The sequence below is a fragment of the Phycodurus eques genome, chromosome 5 (assembly GCF_024500275.1).
Source record: "Phycodurus eques isolate BA_2022a chromosome 5, UOR_Pequ_1.1, whole genome shotgun sequence".
NCBI lineage: Eukaryota > Metazoa > Chordata > Actinopteri > Syngnathiformes > Syngnathidae > Phycodurus > Phycodurus eques.
The window spans coordinates 2,426,009-2,445,558 of NC_084529.1; the positions used below are offsets into that span (position 1 = coordinate 2,426,009).

Here is a 19,550-nt window from a genome sequence, read left to right on the forward strand (position 1 = left end):
GTTGGCAGGGCGCAGAGGAGCTGTAATAAATCATTACTTTCACTAATGAGGTTGTGTTTTCATTGACATCGCTTCATCTGTTTGTTTGTTTTTGTGTGCAACTGTTTTCTGTTTTGTGACGGGAATGGTCTCATCAAATTTAGATGGAGGGAAAAAAACTATCAATTAAAAAAGATATATTGGGCTGCAAAACATTTCCCCTCTTCCTTCCATCGTCCAAAAACCGTGTTTAGTTAAAGACTATAACTTGCCAATAGGTGGGAATAACTGTCTTTTTCTGTGTCATTCCTGCGACAGCTGTTCAGTCTTGAAGGTGTAGTGCCTCTCCCCCGGGAGGTGAGACCACGATAGACTTGCCTGTCAGTCGGAACAGGATAAGTGCCATAGAAAATTGATGGCGCATTTAGCAGTAACCAAAATTCAACACAAGGAAACAGCAGAAAGAAAAGACCCGAGAGCGTTTAATCAGTGTAAAATGTCCATCGGCTTGAAATTCCAGGTGAGCTTGCATATTGTCATTGAACTTGCAGATTCAATTAGTTGGAGCAATGAGCAGTTTTCCGCTCTGTTTTGGCTGATCCGTGGCCCCAGGTGCAAGACAGAAGACCCGAAGTTAAAGCAATGCGTGCTCTCCATGTAACTTTGCACGCGAGCAGGAATGTGCTGCTCAAACGAGCATTTAGCCACAACCTGAGCCACAAGGTTTAAAGACATATTAAGGCACGTGATGCTACTGAACGTGTTCATGTCAGCTTTTTGGCGTCCTTTATGGATGAATCTCTTCTTTCTCCAGATGTCGAATTCTCAGTTTCTTATTGACTCGTGTTTTCACAACTCAGCAATGGATATACTGTATAGATATTTCAAGTGGCACTACAAATAGCAGTGCAAATGTTTATAATGTCACTCCAGAGCAAGGTCTGGTGACACCTGAATTGATGAGGTTGCAGATTTGTCCAGCATGGGAAAAAGCTACGTGGGGATTTTCTCTCATGTTCAACCTTCTACAAATACACAAGCGTGCGCACTTGACTGTTCCGCTATTCGCTGCCTGCAGGTGAACATGACGTCAGATCTGGAGGGGAGCGACTTGCTGGCAGAGAAAGCTGACAGGAGGGAGTTCATCGACTTGTTAACCAAGATGCTGACCATTGACGCAGACAAGAGAATCACACCTATTGAAACACTCAACCATCCTTTTGTTACCATGTCGCATCTCCTCGATTTCCCGCACAGCACTCAGTATGAACTCCTATTTGACCAATTTATCTCCATTTCTTCTTCTTTAATGGTGTATTTGTATCTGCCACTCAGCATTCCCTCTTTTGTCACTTCCTAGTGTGAAGTCATGCTTCCAGAATATGGAGATCTGTAAGCGCCGCGTCAACATGTACGACACGGTCAACCAGAGCAAGACGCCCTTCATCGCCCACGTGGCCCCCAGCACCTCCACCAACCTCACCATGACCTTCAACAACCAGCTCAACACTGTGCACAGCCAGGTGACACTCAACACCCTTTTTGTCCTCCGTCTGTCACGCAACAGTGACATGTATTGGTGTGTCAAATCTGTGTTTGCAATGCTGGACAACACCGGTCTCATATGGGCACGCTGACAATGAGCAATTCATTTCATTTCAGTCGAGAACACTGTTGGCCAGTAAAGGACAGTGCATGTGTTTTAGCCCCAGGGCTCCCCCTACTGTCGTAAAGTGCGATTTACTGTTGAGCCCCTACTTTGGCTCATGACAAATTGACGGGCAGGAAGACTTGAATTTGTTCATAGATAGTGACTCGATCAGAAGCGAAGACGGCAAGCCAATTCATGTAACACTAGGAAACCTACCAGTCATTGTAAAATGTCCTCATTTTTGCATGCATGAGCATTTGTCGAGGCACTGCACACAACTCCAAAGTAGCATTAGTGTCACCACAGACAGGCAAGTGACAACAGACAAAAATAATTGACCTCCTAACAGGTGATCCGGAGCAACGGAAATGCTGTTCTCGGCATTTCAAACCACGTATGCAAATGGTTTTGAAGCTTTCATCGAAGCAAAAAATGACGACATATTGATGCTTTAAATGTGACGAGCTTAGCAGCTCATAACCAGCCGTTTGCCTCTTTTCCGCCCCCCCATGCGTGTGCACATTCCCTGGCCTACGATCCCGCCTTTCTACCTTGTATAGCTGTCTGGCTGCGTTTCCGTCTGCAGCCAGGTCCTATGGGATTGTCACCAAGTGCTGATTGCACACATGACAAGCCCTGCTTCCTGCTTATCTTGCATTCTGGGGCTTTAAGGCCTCAACAATCCCCTTTCGTCTCCTTCCCTTCTCTCGTTCCTGTCCTCCTCTATCTTCTTCATTTCTCTCCATTTTCCCTGGTTTGAGCTCATGGCGCTTTACCTCTCCTGTATGGTGGGGAATTGGGACTGCTGACTTTTGACTTTGCCAGGATTTAAATTCCAAATCCCAAACCTGTTTACTAGCATATCAATCTAAATATCGTTATCTTCAATTCTATTCTCACGCTCCGTAGGATGTAACTTGATTTTTTTGCTGTGACTTACGCAGATTAACTATCCTTTAGTTCTGGTGATCTTACAAACAGATGATTATTTGCAAAGCAGGACATCATCTTTGCCTTGTATTTAGATTCTTTCGCTTGTTTATGATGAATGTCACAGTGCCATATTGATTACGTCCCCTCCCCTTGTGTTGATCGAGCACGTTAAAGACAGTAAATGAAAAATGAAAATGCTGGCTATGTACTTATGTCCGGCCATATGTACGCGTGTCATGAAAAGGCGAAACGGTGGTGATGTATTTCAAAGCAAATCATGTGCATAAACTGAGCAAATAGTGTCTCCAAACGTGTTTGAATTTGGGAAGCCTGGGAATTGCAGTATTCCACACGGCTAATTTATGGTCAAGACATGTTGGACTTGGGTGAGAAGGTTACATAATTGATGAATGACTGTTGGAGGGGAAAAATGACTCGCGTCAGGCATATTGATTTGTCGGCTGCGACATGAAATGGCAGATTTCCCAGCAGCTCGTTACAGAGGCTCGTTGTGATTTTGTATCATTTTTAAACAGATATTTGAATCAATGAATGCAACAATTCTTGCATTGTTTAAAAGAAACAAACAATCGTTGCATTGTTTCAAAGAAACGCACAGCGTGCGAAGTGCTGGTCGCTTTATTCAGATCATGTCGTTTGCTTGTAGCTTAACTATTGTTGCACAGCAGAATCACACTATTCTCAAAATACATTCATTTAGTTTAAACGTGGAGTGGTGCTCCGTCACGCCTGATTAATTTCCTATTTTGCGCATTGATTGTCTGTCATTATTTTTTGGGGTTTCCATCAGTACCTGGCAATCCACCTTCTATTGATGGCATGATTGTGCCTCCTTTAATCCTTATTGTTTTTCACACCTTGGAGCAATTCTACCCGCTACTCACTTCAGTGTCACCCTCTCATTCCCCCCCTCCCCCCCATTTTGGTTCCATCATTCCTTTAGGCCACCAACCTGGCTCCCTCCTCCACCAACAATTCCACCCTTTCCTTTGCAAGTCCCGATGTCTCCATACTAAACTACCAATCTGCACTCTACCAGCCCTCCGCTGCCTCCATGGCAGCTGTGGCCCAGAGGAGCGTGCCCCTGCAGACGGGGGCTCCTCAGCTCTGCGCTGCCCGGCCCGATCCCTTCCAGCAGGCGCTCATCGTCTGTCCTCCTGGCTTCCAAGGTAAAGAGGTCGTAGCAGTCAGAATGCATTAGCGCACAGGGAACTGTGATAAAAACAAAGCCTTTGGAGATCTGAAGCCAAAACCCAACGTATTTCCACAATGTTTTTGTTTATGTAAATAAATTCAAGTGGTTACTATTAAGCTTAAAAGTAGTCATTGTTTCAAGACGCAACTTAGTTATCGAGTCAAATTCATCCACTTTTGTGTTCTCCCATGTGCAAAGATGGGCCCTTTCTGACATGTTTTTTGCTTTTAGCTGCGAAGCTCAGCCAACTGCACTCCCAGCAGTGTCAGTTTTACTCTACCAACAACTAGCCCATGCTAACTTGAAAAGGCAATAAATAAATGTTCACCCGAACAGTTCAACACGTCCCACAGCCAAGATTGCTTTGAGGCAATGGTTTTTATTTTTCTCTTTGTTAATATTCTGTGAAATAGATGGTACACTTTGTCCATAATTCGGAACGCAATCATTCCCTTCTTCTAATAAGAGTTGCTGAATTAAAATTAGTTGACATCCTTTTGTTTGTTTTCTGCTCTTTCACAGGACTGCAGGCATCGCCTTCCAAGCACAACGGTTTCTCCATGCGGATGGAGAATGCTGTTCCCATAGTGACACAGGCCCCCGGCGCCCAGCCTCTGCAGATCCAACCGGGCCTCCTTACTCAGGTACAAAGGCATTCCATTTGAAATTATACTAATATACACTGTGTGGGCAGAAATGGGCCATTCCACCTACAGAAAGTTAAAATGAAGAAAAGTATAAAGTCGTTGTTAAATCAGCCTCCACACTTCTGGGGAGACTTTTTGAAAGATTTTCTTTTTGTCCAGTCTTTCTGAAGAACATTTGTGAAGTTAGAGGACACTGGTGGACATCAGAGAGGTTCGGATCTCTTTTGTAGTTCATGCCAAAGTTGTTTGAAGAGGTTGAATAAGAACTCTTCCGTGCCACCATGGACTTTTGTTTTGTGCAGTAGTACCTCTTATTGATCAGGAGCTGTGTCTCAATATAGTTGTCCTTACGGTATAGATTTAATGATTGACGTGCTTGTCAGTTACTGATATTATAGAAGAAGAAAAGACATCTCGGCATCTGGTATTTGGAAACCTTCACAACGAAACTAAAAATACTATCGATTAGAGGCTAGAAATGTTGATGACCTGGTCCCTGCTGCCAGCTTTTTTGCCCTTCTTTTTTTTGGAGTGCATTTAGGTTGAACTTTCCCTTGCATTGCTTCCATTCGCTCCCTCTCCGTCGACCTCACTGGCTGTCTATGCAGCTTTGCTCTCCTGGAAGCTGAAACTGCTACACTTTGGAGCACATTGGGCAAGAGCCTTTCACACAGAAGGCCTTCAGAAGCCCCGGTGACATTTCGCTGTTAATGGAATGTTATAGGAAGAAAGCGTGAATGTGCACTGTCAAGCACTTCCGTCACCACTCCGCCTTCTTCCCCTTGGAAATTTCCAGTAAGGCTTTAAATATCTCTGAGAATCACGGGAGTTTGAAGCACTCCCTTATCTCCAGTTAATCATGCAGTAGGCAGGCAGGCACACAGGCGGCAAAGCCCTTGAGTGTGTGTGTATGTGTGTGAGAGCATGCCTGTGTTTCTATGGCGGCTTAATCTGTCAGATACCAAATGGTGATTAGCTCTAGGGCTGCTTCTGAATCAGCCGCTCCGAATTAGAGGCCTCAGAGGACCTTAAGAGGTCAGGGGAAGCTTCAATTGGGCCCCGAAAGACCAGATAATTCCTAGATTCACCAAATTCTTCAATACATAATGAATCTCCTTAGGACAAAATTTTGCCCTGCGATTGGCTGGCAACCAGTTCAGGGTGTCCCCCGCCTCCTGCCCGATGACAGCTGGGATAGGCTCCAGCACGCCCGCGACCCTAGTGAGGAGAAGCGGCTCCGAAAATGGATGGATGGATAGGACAAAATTTCATGTCTGCTAAAGAGTGCAGGAAATGTAAATAACATTTTTCGTTTGCTTCAAGTGCAGATCCCCACTGTGCTTTTCGACACCAAACCCTCTGTGTGTCGATGCATTTTCAAAAAAGGCACGAGATAGTCGTTAACATTAGCAGATGGTTTATATGGGCCAGCATGCAGCACACCTAATAACTGCCTGTATGTGTGTATGCCTGTGTTTATTCCGTTCACTGTGTGAGGGCTCTCTGGTCTGGGTCGATTGGTGGTGGCTTGCTTTTCTTTTCTCACCACATTTGCCTCAGTGTTGCCCCCCCCCGACGCCAACTATGCCCACCTCTTAAAGGGTATGCCCAACCTTCATGGGGGTGCACGGAGAAGAACGCCCCAAAGCAGTGTGGCAGGGAAACCAACAGAACTTTTATCTGGTGCAGGAATGCAGAAAATGTGGAAACAATCAGGGAGTGAGAGCTGTGGCTTTCAGAGCCCCGAGGTGACAAAGGGCTTTCACCCGGGGAGCGTTGGTTGGGTTGAGGTGGGAGGCGGCAGGCTGCTGATAGTGCTGGTGGGCTCTGTGAGTAGAAAAAAAAGGGCCTCTTAACTGGGTTACCATTTCAGGGCAGACAGACTGGTTACACAACACAGACGCCAAGTGAGAGAGGCATGTAGAGAGCCACGAGTGGTGAGCAAGAGGAGGAGGAGGAGGAGGAGGAGCAGGAGATGGATGGATGGATTAGCATGTCATAATGGCATGTTGATAAAAAGCCTTAGAGGTAAAGGCCATCATCTCAAGCGCCAGAATGTTCCATTAGAAATCACCGAGGAGGAAGACGCCGCCTGCAATGGCAGACTTGGACAAAGGAAACTTCCTCAGCCAAAGCATCCAATGTAAAGAGATTTTTAAAAAAGTATAATAATAATAATCAAAAAATAAATAAATACGGGGGAATTTCGCCATGTGTGCCGATTAGCTGCTTTGCATACTGTATGGCACCCCTCTCATGCTTGCTCTTTTCTCTCTTCCTTTCACAATATTTAAACGTACATGCACCGCAACGCATACTGATGCCTTTGTAAATTGATGCGCAAAGGGTATTAAATGAACGATTCAGTTGCCCTGACATTAAAGTACTAATCAATAGAACTGCATTAAACTATTAGTGTTACACTGAGTATCACACAAACATGCTCAGGCAAGCAGAGGTGCGCACGCACGCACACACTCCATGCCTGTTTCTCTTGTTTACAAATGCCAAAGTTGCTTTTGCCACAACTTGAATAACTAAAAACTAAAGTCTAGTCTATCACAAATGGATACACACACACACACACACACACACAGAGAAAACATGTAAATGTGGTTTAGTCCTGGTCTTATCTCTTTTGTCAAAGAGTGTATTCTTGAAGCCCATATTAGTTCCTGTTTTTGCTTTGCCATTGCTGTGAGACTTGGATTCATCACACCCTTAAAACTGATCATCCCAAGATCTCATGTAGTCATGTTTCGACATAAACTTTCCACAGTAGATGAATGTCTCTCCCTTTGCTGTCTTTTTCCTTTCCACTTTCTATTTCTGGTGTCTCGTCCGACCTCAGCAGGCTTGGCCCAGCGGCACCCAGCAGATCCTGCTGCCTCCAGCCTGGCAGCAGCTCACTCACAGCTCCGTTCAGCATGCCGCCGTCATCCCCGACTCCATGAGCAGCGCACAGCCTCTCAGCAACTGGAGGTAAACAACAGCACTTCCTCCCCTTAAACTACTCGGCCCATCTTGACCCTGTGTGTGTGTTGTGGCTAGGGTTACTTTAAAACATCCCGCAGTCTCGTGAAAACAGCATGCTACTTACACAGGGCTATACTCTTACATAGGCGACAGTATGCACTCTGCATTCCTCCATCACATCACATCACATGTAGGCCAATGGTAGTACAACATTTGTTCATTCGAGTCCACATGTTTTCCATTGTTCATTGAAAGAACTTAATCAAATTTAGATTCACAAATGAACCAATGCAAAATGTACATTCTTCTTTAAGAGTTTAAAGGGGGGGGGAAAAAATACAATACTCAAGCTAAACCCGCCAAAAATGTGCCAGAAATGTTGTATTCTTTTGCATCCCTACTGTGATCCTCTGTCAACATGCTCTCAGCAAGGTTTCCACACACGCTGTCATTTAATATCATGAAGAAGTGTCTCCAAACTTTGTCATTTTAACACTTTGAGAATACAAAGGCATTCATAGACACAGCACAATAAATCACAGAATCGTCTTCATGGCTGTTAGAGCTCCAAAAGTAATATATGAAGTTGGAAAAGTGATTGACTGAGGAGTCAGTATCTCCCTGACAGCCTGTCCTTTATCTTTATCGTATCACAAGAACACTAGTGCGTTTCTAAGCGCAGATTCACCTCCGGGAGATGGGCAAGACGAACACGGAGAGACGCGATGCTTGTCAGTGAGACGCCTTGACAAAATGGATGGACTGAAGCGAGAAGGCAATCTGCAGAGAGAGAAGCAGGATGCGGGTTTATCATGTGTACGTGCAGAGTTGCGGGGGACATGTATGTTTAGACTCATTCTCAACCGTCCATCTGTGATGACCCCCACCCCCCGTTGTCCCCCAACCCACCTCCTTCTCTCCTCGCTTGTCTCTCCCTCTCCTGCTGTAGCGCTGTGGTCCACAGAGAGACAATCGGGAAAGTGTGCCACTTCCTCTGCAGAGCGATCACTCCGCAGCTGGTGTCAGCTCCTCTGCCCTCCCTCTTTGCTCTGTACCTCACGTATTCCCTCTAATCATCTTATCTTCTTTGTGTTTTTTTTTTTTTTTTTTCTTAAGTTACTACTGACACCTGCTGGCTCATGGCGGGGGCGGGGGGGAACTACGATAATAGATCTTGTATGTAACGCCCTCTGGTTATTACTGTGCTTGGTTACATTTTGATGTATCAACATATGTTTTTGAGAGGTTCTTAAAATTAACTTAAAATCATGTTTATATGAAAATGTTAAGGATTTGAACAGACCAAAGGGGTTAGAAGTTGTACATTTTCAAATAAAAAGTTGACTTTACTAATATGTCATTCTCTGCCACAAAATGGAAATATATTATCTTTTGTTTATTTCTCAGAAGAGGTATTATTGATGGAAGGAAATCCAGGTGCCAGTAGGATTTTGCAAGCGAAAAAATGTCCGCTCCATGTTCTTCTTTTAACAGTTTTGTTTGAAAACTGTTTTTCTACTACAGGAATTCCCACCCTCATGGCAGCCATTACAATCCCATCATGCAGCAGCCAGCCTTGTTGGCTGGCCACGTCACTCTCCCATCCAACCAGACGCTCAATGTTGGAGTGGCACATGTTATGAGGCAACCGTCGTCCAATAATAACTCCTCTTCCAAAAAGAACAAACAGCACCAGAATTCTGCCAGGTGTGCGGCAATAACAATTACATTGGCTGACCGACACACCCGTTGTTGTATTAGAAATGCTATAGTGACATATAAAAAAACCAAAAACAAAACACGAAAGTGGCAAGCATTTGTGATTTTCTGTTACACTACACACACTACTTGCCACACACAGGTACATCTCAATAAATTCGAATATTACAACTTAATTTATTCCGCTAGTTCCATTGAAAAAGGGATAAAGATTCACAACACAAAATGTGTAATATTTCCTGATTTTATTTTAGTTCTATACTTTAGACGATTGTAGCTTACAGCTAAAATATCAAATGCTTACTGTTTTTCCGTGTGAAAATGAGTGCTGTGAAAAAGGTCATTAAAACAACAAGGCCAGTGGTGGTCGGAGACCTTTGCACATGACTGTAGTTACTATTAAAGCACGATGTCTCATGTTTTCGGTGCTCACTTCTACTTTTCCTTCGTTCTGCCCTGAAGGAACACTTCAGCCTATGAAGTGTCGTCCACGCAGCCAGTGCTTTCGCCGCAGCGCTCCAAGAGGGTGAAAGAGAACACGCCCCCGCGATGCGCCGTGCTCCACAGCAGCTCAGCCTCCATTTGCCCTCCCCCGCAGGGCTGCGGGGGAGGCGGTTGGGGGACTATTTCGGCCGAGCAAGCTTCCAGCACCACCCGCAGCCATCCACACCAGCAGCACGTCCCCAGACAGACCATCATCATCCCTGACACGCCCAGCCCTGCGGTCAGCATCATCACCATCAGCAGTGACACAGATGAGGAAGACAACCACAAACATAACAATGGGTCAGTTCTGCGTTTTCGAAGAAATTGAATAATTGTTATGATTAGGTTTTCTGTATTGCCGCCAGTACTGCTACCCAAAACTGTGTTCAGTTGCACGTGTTGAGTGAAAGTGGCCATATTTGATTATAGTCATTAGAAAATTCCCAAAGTATAGCAATCTCAGAGGAGAATCCAGACGAAGCTATTTCTCGCAACTGCGGTGTAAATCTGATTTGACTTTGAGAACACAACACAGCTATTTTCTTTTATTGAGCCAACAATTGGGGTCCAGCCTGATCTCATTGGATTCAATCATCTATTTTGATTTTATTCGTACATATCTGAATTTCTCAGTGACAAATTGGTGTTCTTTTATTCAAACTACCGTACTGTGCACATTTGTACTGCGCACACTTGTTATTATCCACTACAAGAGCTCTGCCTCATTAAGGATAGCCATGTTCCCTTTTGATTGCCTGTCAGAGTGTTATTACATTAAGAAAATATGTATGATGGTGGTTGCAGTTTTCTGTTCATATTCAGATGTGTTTGTAATATCGCGCCGCCCTTCAGATGCTTCATAAAGTAAGCGCATTGTTCGAAACAGCTCTTAAAAAGATGCAGTGCAGTTCTACACCACTGCAATCCACATCCAATATAATGTTATGAATATTTCCCTGACCGCGTCAATCAAAATTGAGCATAATTATCTCTGTCAAGCCCAATGCTTGTTACATCTTTGATAATATTTGTTCTATTACGCATGTGAACTCTGCTGAGTACAAAAACACCATACTTACTTGCTGTACAGGTATATCCTCCAGTATTTCATCTTACTTTATTTATTCCGGAGTTGGACATCATTTGTAACCTAGCTGCCTGTCCCGTTGTATTTTCACCAGCTCATCTTTGAAGCAAAGGAAGAATGTGATCAGCTGTGTGACTGTCCACGATTCACCTGACATCGACTGTTCCAGCAACAACAGCCCTTACACTGTGGAATCTAGACGCGCCCATAACAACAGCGGCTTTGACACAAAGACTACCGTCCTAGACAACTACAACAACGGCAACCCACGCACAATCATCATCCCCCCTCTCAAAACCCTGACCAGTGAGGCGGTGAATGAGTGTGAACGCTTGATGCCGGGTAACACATCAAGTCAGCCTCATGTTTCTCCAAAGAGTTGTAGGTTGCTATTCCCAATGACACAAGCTTTCACCTCCTTCTGTGCAGATACAATGAACCATCAGAATTCCGCTTACAAGTTCAAATCCTCCAATGGAGTGGTTTCGGGCAATACTCACATCCCAGGTGGTGTGACTGCATCGTACAGACAGCAGCGCTCAGGGCCGCACTCCCTCCAGCAGCAGCCTCTTAATCTCAGCCAGGTATAAAGACATATATCAAATGACACAGACACTTCTGTACGCTGTATATGTCCACAAGTCGGAGATTTGAGCTGAAATGGTACAAATTGTACAAACAGTATATACACCGGTATAATCAATTGGAGGGTTGTTTACAACCATGCATTCAAGTAAGCTCATCAGGCTTTGGGCCCGACCCCTTTGTGCCTTACAAGGCCACTATGGTCAATTCTACGCTTACAATGTAGCCCTTAATTTTACAAGAGAGCATGGTTGGGTTAGTTTGATGCGGGAGAAATACCTTCTGGGATACACAAGAACAGTGATTGTGAGCACGCCTTCTCGGTAACCGTTGACAGTCTGCCTTCAAATCGAGGTTTCACAATTTCATGTTCGGGGCTCAAAATGGGTTTTGGGACAGTATTTACTGGGTTGCAACTCTGAGTAAAGAGTCAAATTTACATCATTTTGGAAAGCCTGTTTGACATTATTGGACAAATTTAGCATTTAAACAAGCCACAGAGACAAAGTGTTCCCATAAGAGTAGAAGCCATGATATCTGCAAAGGGAGGACCTACTTCACACGGGTGGGGTGTGGTCCCCCAAAATATGAATGACGCCAATGACGTAACCCGGATTTCAGGAACTATGATCCATATTCTCCCAAGTGCTTAAAGCTCTTTTCACACTGCACATAACAAAGCGTTGAAAAATGTTCAATTCGGGCGCAAGGCCAACGATGTCAGACGGCGCATCCAATAGGAAAAATTGTGGCAGAGTGACTTCAGAGTGGGAAAAAAAGCAATATAATGCGGCAGTGTTATAGGTTACAGTGGTGGCGGGGGGGGACGGGGGGGCATGGAGAAATTCAAAGAAGCCTCAAGTACAACTGGAGCGGTCTGCAAAGAGCTGTAGCTCACGGATGAGCCATAACTCACGGAGATGCTGCCGTGCCTTTATAATCAGGGGGGTGGCAAAGGTGACAAATCCAGCCTCCTTCACATCCAACATAGGGGGAAAAGGCTGTGGCTACTTCCTGCTTGGTCGCTTAGCAACCAGTGGCAACTATTGCAAGCTTGAACCGTGCTGCCATCCTCTCCGTGCACGACCCCACGGTGAACGCCGCACAAAACGAGTGCAGTGGGAAAACCCCTTAGGTCAGAAAAGGCAAGCAGCTACACACTTTCCTTTTCTCCCATCCACTTAATCTTACATTTAAGCACCTTTATGCCAGACATCACCCCTAAAATGAGAGCGTTCTCTGTCAGCTCTGGGTTTCTGCACATTCTCTCGTCGCCTAAAGCACTTTTCACCTGATGTGCTCCCCAGACTCTGTTAAGTCCAGCGCCCTGTGAAGGTGAAACGTCATATTGCCCTTGAAGTTTGGATTCAGTTACAAAATACATCGCCACACATTGTGACTTCCAGAATGTTATTAAATGTATGTAGAGAGACTGATTAGATTTAAGTGAACTAAGATGTGTCCAGCTATCGCACTAAAGGACTAACAGCTAACACAGAAGTAAAGTTGCAATTACAGGAATTCCAGGCTATTCATGAATTCATCCATTGACTTCATCCAATATATCTGTCACTGCAAGATGTTATAGCTGAAATGGGCAAATATTTTAAGTGGAAAACGGGGGGGGGAAATGGAACCTTGTGTCATCTTTCACCCTCTCCTCCAGGCCCAGCAGCACATGGTAGCAGACCGAAATGGAGGTCATCGCCGCCAGCAAGCTTACATTACCCCCACCATCGCCGCTCAGGCCCCATACTCCTTCCATCACAACAGCCCCTCTCACACGGGCAACGTGCATCCCCACTTGGCTGCCGCGCATCTCTCCAGCCAGCCCCACCTCTACACCTACACAGCCCCCACCGCTTTGGGCTCCGGCGGCACAGTGGCTCACCTGGTGGCGTCACAGGGCTCGGCACACCACACGGTCCAGCACGGGAGCTATCCGCCAAGCATTGTCCACCAGGTTCCGGTCAGCATGGGACACCACGTACTGCCCTCACCGACACTGCACCACAGCCAGTACCAGGCCCAGTTTGCCCACCAGGCCTACATCAGCGCCTCGCCTGCTTCCACTGTCTACACTGGATACCCACTGAGCCCCACCAAGGTCAACCAGTACCCTTACCTCTAGAGAAGACACTGGAGAGGCTGACCTGGCACTGCTGCTTCCACACACCAACCACCCTTAGCCCCATCAACGCCCTACATAGCCTCAACCTCACTTGTGAACAGAGACAGAGGACTTTGCAATCCTCATCCAACTGCCCCATATGACTTGAAGGTATGATGGAGAAAAAAAAGAAGGAAAAAAAAAACATCCACCGTCGTTCTCGAAGGGAAACACAGGAGTTGGATTAGAGCATCGCATTTCAAGGTGATTTCTTTGGATTGTTTTTGTCTGAAAAGGGCCATCTTAGCTTTTGTTTGATTTGTTTTTGTTTTACCTTGAGGAAAGTCATGTCTCATTAGTGTTACACAACTTAACTGTGGGAAGGGACTGCTGAACAGGGGTTACAGACTGGAAGTTCGGAATCCCAAGATCATTTGGGAGAAGGTGAAATACGGAAACCTGCTGCTCTTCAAAGATACAAAAAAAAATATCGATGGCCTTGAACTGTCTTCATATTTCCACACTTTTGGTGTTGAGAGAAAAGAGAGGTGACTCCCTCCACTCCACCTCCTCAAGCGGGAGGCTTCTGGAAATATAACCAACAGAAGACAACAAACTTTTCTAATGTATTTATAGGTATATTTCTTTTGTGTTTCTCAAAACTTCAGTTTTAGCTGTAGGCGTCTTAGCTGGGCCCCGTTCATAGAATGTAGCAGTCTGCACCCATTAGTTTCTAGAACTTTCAAGAAACTTTCTTTCCAGATACCAATAGATTAATTTGTTCCTTATTTTTAACGTGATTGCACAAAGTGGTTATAATAACATAGGCATGTACAATTTGATTGTCTGTGTGTGTGTATGTGTGTGTGTGTGTGCGTGCGTGCGTGCGTGCGTGCTACTGTCAGCCATGTGTGTAGTCCAACTCCTATAGGTTTTGTTCCCTCGTAGTGCCTTACAGTTGTAACAAGACAGTTTACTCCACTTGGAAAACCACGCAAGACAAAAAAAGTTGTGTTGTCCTGCTTTGATAGGCTTGTGATGGGACACCGTAGCGCTCTTCCAGGTTTAGGGTTTGCTCCCATTGCTTCTGCGTGGTCCTTAAAGGGAGCGTAGATGACGATTCATGTCATCAGGTTGATGAAGCTGAGTCTCTTCTATCATGTGTGCATGAGGTAACTTGTCAGGGGTACTGACCAAAGTCATGAATATTCATGATAATTCTTATTCCGGACTCGCTCTGGATTGAAATACAAATAACGTACGTGGTGTAGATGTATCAGCGTGAATTTAGGCGGTTGTTGTGCACTGTAATTTAAAAAAAGAAGAAGAAAAAAACAACAAAAAAACATTTATACATTGGTTTTATTTGCTAACCCTAACTGCTTGAATCTAACCCTGGCCAAATATTGCATAAAAGTGATTTTATTTCTTGTGGAATGAGTATCTTTTAGCTGGAAATGACACAAGAAGAGACTTTAATTACAAATATTTGCCATTCACGTGTAATAACCCTAACAGTTCTGAGGAAAGATGTTTTGTACCATTCCATAGGATCTTGGTTTGTTCTTACATTATCTGGAACATTCTAATCAATGATCAATTTTGAACATTGGATATGCTTTGTGTTGTTGTTATTTTGATTATTGTTGTCAGCCAGGATACATTTGTACTTAATAATTAACAATTAGGAATCATTATCAGGGATATCAGTGATTTTTTTTTTTTTTTAATGTTGTTTTTGTGTTTGCTTTTTTCATTAACATTTCTGTGTCATGTTTGTGTTATTTCCAGCCAAAAGACTCAGTGTGCCATTGTGGCAAAATATAGTCTGTCGTGTTTCTGTGCGGCAAGATGTCATTTTTCTGAAGTGCATCACTGCAAGGGATGAATACTCTGCTTCGTTTTTTTGTATTTTCTACAAAATCTTTGTGAGAACACAGTGTCTGTGACACCTAAAATGTGCTTACTTCTTTTAATTCAAACAAGACTATTGATAACGTTTCTTGTGTTTGCTGAATAGGTCGCAGTTAAGACACCAGAGGTCGCTCCGGGTTTTAAAGCTAGTCGCAGAGGGGCCTGACAGAAAGTGATTGTGCCATGGTTTTGGGGCGAGATTGTGCAGGGTGAGATGATACAGTCATCTCAGCTGCAGCCAAGATATGAAGTGTGGAAAGGTACGACAGAGACACAAGTGAAAGGTCGGGGGTCGCTGGTTGAAAAGCACTGGTTCTGTTTAGATAGAGAGTGAAGGCAACTCTATCTTTGGGACTCTACAACGATAACAAGTTGGCACTGAGCAGGTTGATAGTAACACTGAGGCCGAGTGGTTTTTGGTAGGAGCACATTTGAAGCCACATGAATCCTTTTACTGCTGTCATTGTTACATTTTCCAGCAAGATTATAGGACAGTATTGCCACAAGGGTGGCATAGCCCTAGAAGGGCCAAGTTGAAACGAGCTCAGTTCAAAGCAGGAACACCACCAAGCCGAATGGGATAAACGCGTAGAGAATCAATAGGGCTGTCGCTTGTGTTTGCTGCTTTATTTAACTTTTATTTCTCATAGCTAACAATACATACAGTACACAGTGACCACATGAGAACTATTGCTGGTTTAGTGGAAGCCTTCCCTTCCCCTTCATGCCATAGTACATTTGAAGTGATTGTTCTTTTGTTGTTTTTTAACATGGCTGTACACGTTTGTTTTGATTAGAGATTGTTGCAATAATTCTTGTGGATGTTCTATCAGAATGTGTGTGTTTCCGTTACATGTCACGCTAACTTCTGCTATATTTAGTATTCAGTGGATGTGTGATTAAAGTGTGTCGATGATCTAATAGGACCCGATATGGGATATTTGTATTTTGAGGGCCACTCTTGGTGTCACATGTAAACCATTGTTTTAAGAAACCTTTCTTTCATCTTGTACTTGTTTCCACAAAATTCTTCTCAGACTCCGTTGGTCCCGGTATGCAAGCAACGTTGCTGGTTACATCTTAACCATTTGTTAATGTATTACGGCATTCTCTGTTCATATTTGTCATAACATCAACTTAAGGCCATTTGGGCCGAAGCACACACGCAGAAGGGAGATTCGTTGAAATTGTTATGAGACAGACTACTGAAACATTCCACAGCTTGTGGGAATGAAGCATTTGTATGCTAGACTGCTGTACACCCCCCCCCCCCCCCCCCCCCGCAACCCCACCCACCCACCTTCATGTCACTCTTAAAGACGTTTTGCTTCTCGCACCAAAGACATCACATTGGCCATGTGTAAGCACAGCCACTGCAAGACACTGATTTCCTGTTGAAATGCTTTACAAGTGCTTTTATGGACATTTCAACTCCCCCACCCCCAAACAAATGCACATGTGCATAAAATGCGATAAACATTATAAGTTAATGTTGCCACAGTGGCAACATCATCAGTTGTAAGTTTTGTTTTTTGTTTTAATTTATTTAGCATTTTGGCCCCCCCAAATATCTAAATTGAGTTACGAATCTAGCCTTTCTCCAAAAGTGCTTATTTACTTTTTGTTGCAGAATTTTGTACAAATTTAAAAAGTATGTCTGCCATGGAGTACAATGGAGGAACTCAATTAATTAGAAAATAAAGAAATAACCAACAATACCTTTAAAGGCATGAGCACGTGCACAACATGAATGTGATGTCACATTTGACATCCGAAAGAGCTTTGGATATTTATGTCCATTTTGCAATAATGATACACAAAATCTCTAGCAAGAACACATTTGTGAGATGTGTAAAATGTCCCTATCCTTGTGATTAGAGGTTCTATATTTTCTCAAATTCTATAGCCAGCTAAGACATTGTGGAAAATAGCTTAGTGTATGATGCTGTTGTCTGTCATTTTGTTTCACATAACCAATGTTTTGTGTTTTACTTAAAAAAAAAAAAAAAAAGGTGGGTGTCAGGAAAGCGAGCATCGACGTAGATTGAGTGACCTTATGATTACCAAAATGTACTTAAGTGGGGTGCAAATGTTTTGTGTTGTTAAAGTGAGCATAGTCCTGTTTTTTCTTTGTTTTGTTTTTCGTACTGCCTTCAAAATAACCAACAATACCTCCAAAGCTTTTAAGTGTCATTTAAATTCGAGAAACTTGTATAGAAGGCAGTATTTCACTCTTTTAACATTGACTTACTCCCATTAAGTGTGTCAAAAAGTGCTTATGTAAAGGTTTGGGGAATCACTGAGAAACATTCCAGTGGGTATGGCATATGTAACACAATTTACATGATCATTTAAATTGGGAAAAGTGGGAAATCCTGCAATTTTAAATGTTTCTTTTTTTTAAGAACTAGAATGTTTTTTTGTTTTTTTATTATTATTATTCTATTAATGAGGTCTGCTTTTTGGCCCATTTGGTTTATCATTAATGATGTGTGTCATGTGATCACAGTAATTACCAAAACAAATACAAATCAGTTTCCATGCAAGTATTGTATTCCCATTTAAATACTGTTCATGCAAACCTTTGTCAGAATAGACCTCTCATTTGTTTCCGAGTATGTTGTGTGGATTGGTAGTAATCTGCAAAAGAAAAAAAAAAAAAAGATGATAGCTGTCATGTTTAAAAATAAAAGCACCAAAGCTAAGTTTTCTGTGAAATTTTCCCAATTATGCCCCAAAATCCAACTGGAGGTACATTTATTGTTATTTGAGAAAAATGATACAAATTCCAAGCGCTGTTTCATACAATTCCGAATAAGCGAGTCAAACAACAATACTGCAATCATATTTGTTTATTTTCTGAAAGCATTAGACTCCTTTTTGTCCAATAATCTAAATAATTATGTTTAGAAGCTCATGTGTGGTGAAGTGTCTCTTTTTGTCTTTTTTAATTGAATTTTCTTTTTTTTTATTTCTCAATTGGGATACGACGTCATTATTTTTCATGATCATTATTATTATCTGTTGATGTAGTGTTCTGTGTACGCCCTGTTCTCTTGCCTGTTCTAATTGTGTTATTAGGATGGATACTTTACTGGCTTTATAGACTGTTTAAATGAATGCAATGACAGTTCGAAGGCTTACCGGTAATTAAAACACCCTAACCATTTGCTACTAAGCGCTTGTGTTACTATTATGATATCGTGTGCTTCTCTTAATCATTTTCGTTGTAGAAAAATGGAGTGAATTTCTATTTGGCTGTGGGAAACTAATTATATCGTCATGAATTGACTGGATCATGCTCGACAATAAGCAGCTTGGTCAGGTAGAAGTCTTTAACTCTTTGAATTGTTCTCTTTACTAACAGTAGGGTGAAAGGGGGGGGGGGGGGCACGCAATCTGGTAAACTATGTTATAGCTTGTTATTCACTGTTACTTTTGATCATTTTTTCGGTCTCCGAGGTGAATCGAGTTATTAATGACAATTTGTATGCTCACATATGCATATTGTATATGTGTAGAAATGTAATCACACTTTGTCTTGGATTTACAATAAACTGTTAAGTCACATGAGTTCGTTGCCTGTGCCCTACGTACCGTATGTTGCTGCGTTTGATAGCTGGCACACCGGCAAGGGTCTGTGCGCGCGGGTAGTGCCCCTCGGCACGGGCCCGCGTCCCGCTCGGCTGGATGAGACCGGATACCTCCGTCCTCATTGGGCCCGCACGCCAAATCTCCTCACATCTCCTCCGTCCTCATTGGGCCCGCACGCCAAATCTCTAATGTTGATTCAACAGCACGTCTCCCAAGACGCACATCTTTGGGATCGTGTTACTTCGTATGGATCCACTCTAATTACTTTGAACAAGTGTTTTCCAACCTTCACTGAGCCAAAGGACCCAGAATCTCACAGCACACCACCAAACAAAAATGTCACCAAAAGTATGATGCTCTTGTCTCAATTTACTCGCAATTTTACTTCATCGGTATCAAATCTGGGCCAGTTTAACTGAACACAAAGCAGGAAGCCATGTTTTATTCTGTTGTTTGAATGACAACAGTTGGATGGATACACAGGTTTATTGTACAGTCTGCCATCTAATTGAAGAGCATTTTATTGTTCTTACTGTCACGATATGGCAGTGGCTTAGGTAGATAAAAAATACTCTATATTGGTAATTAATAAATAACTGCATGAGTGCATAAACCTAAAGTTCCCCATTTTTCTTCAAAGGTAATTGTTACTG

At 43.3% G+C, this 19,550-nt stretch overlaps 1 protein-coding gene across 5 annotated transcripts in view; it reads left to right on the top strand.

The window, feature by feature from the left end:
• The window catches only part of hipk2 (homeodomain interacting protein kinase 2), a 77,028-nt gene extending 58,152 nt beyond the window's left edge, over nt 1-18,876 (top strand). Inside the window, exons 6-15 of one of the 5 annotated variants that reach the window (XM_061676808.1) lie at nt 1,058-1,242; nt 1,340-1,502; nt 3,528-3,753; nt 4,302-4,423; nt 7,281-7,408; nt 8,927-9,109; nt 9,584-9,907; nt 10,789-11,048; nt 11,124-11,278; nt 12,946-18,876. In XM_061676808.1, coding sequence (XP_061532792.1) covers nt 1,058-1,242; nt 1,340-1,502; nt 3,528-3,753; nt 4,302-4,423; nt 7,281-7,408; nt 8,927-9,109; nt 9,584-9,907; nt 10,789-11,048; nt 11,124-11,278; nt 12,946-13,410 — 2,211 coding nt within the window. In that variant the 3' untranslated portion in view covers nt 13,411-18,876. Of the gene's footprint in view, nt 1-1,057; nt 1,243-1,339; nt 1,503-3,527; nt 3,754-4,301; nt 4,424-7,272; nt 7,409-8,926; nt 9,110-9,583; nt 9,908-10,788; nt 11,049-11,123; nt 11,279-12,945 lie in introns of all 5 variants that reach the window. The other 4 variants (XM_061676807.1, XM_061676809.1, XM_061676812.1 and 1 more) reach the window with 4 other exon arrangements.
• The last annotated feature ends 674 nt before the right edge of the window (nt 18,877-19,550 follow it).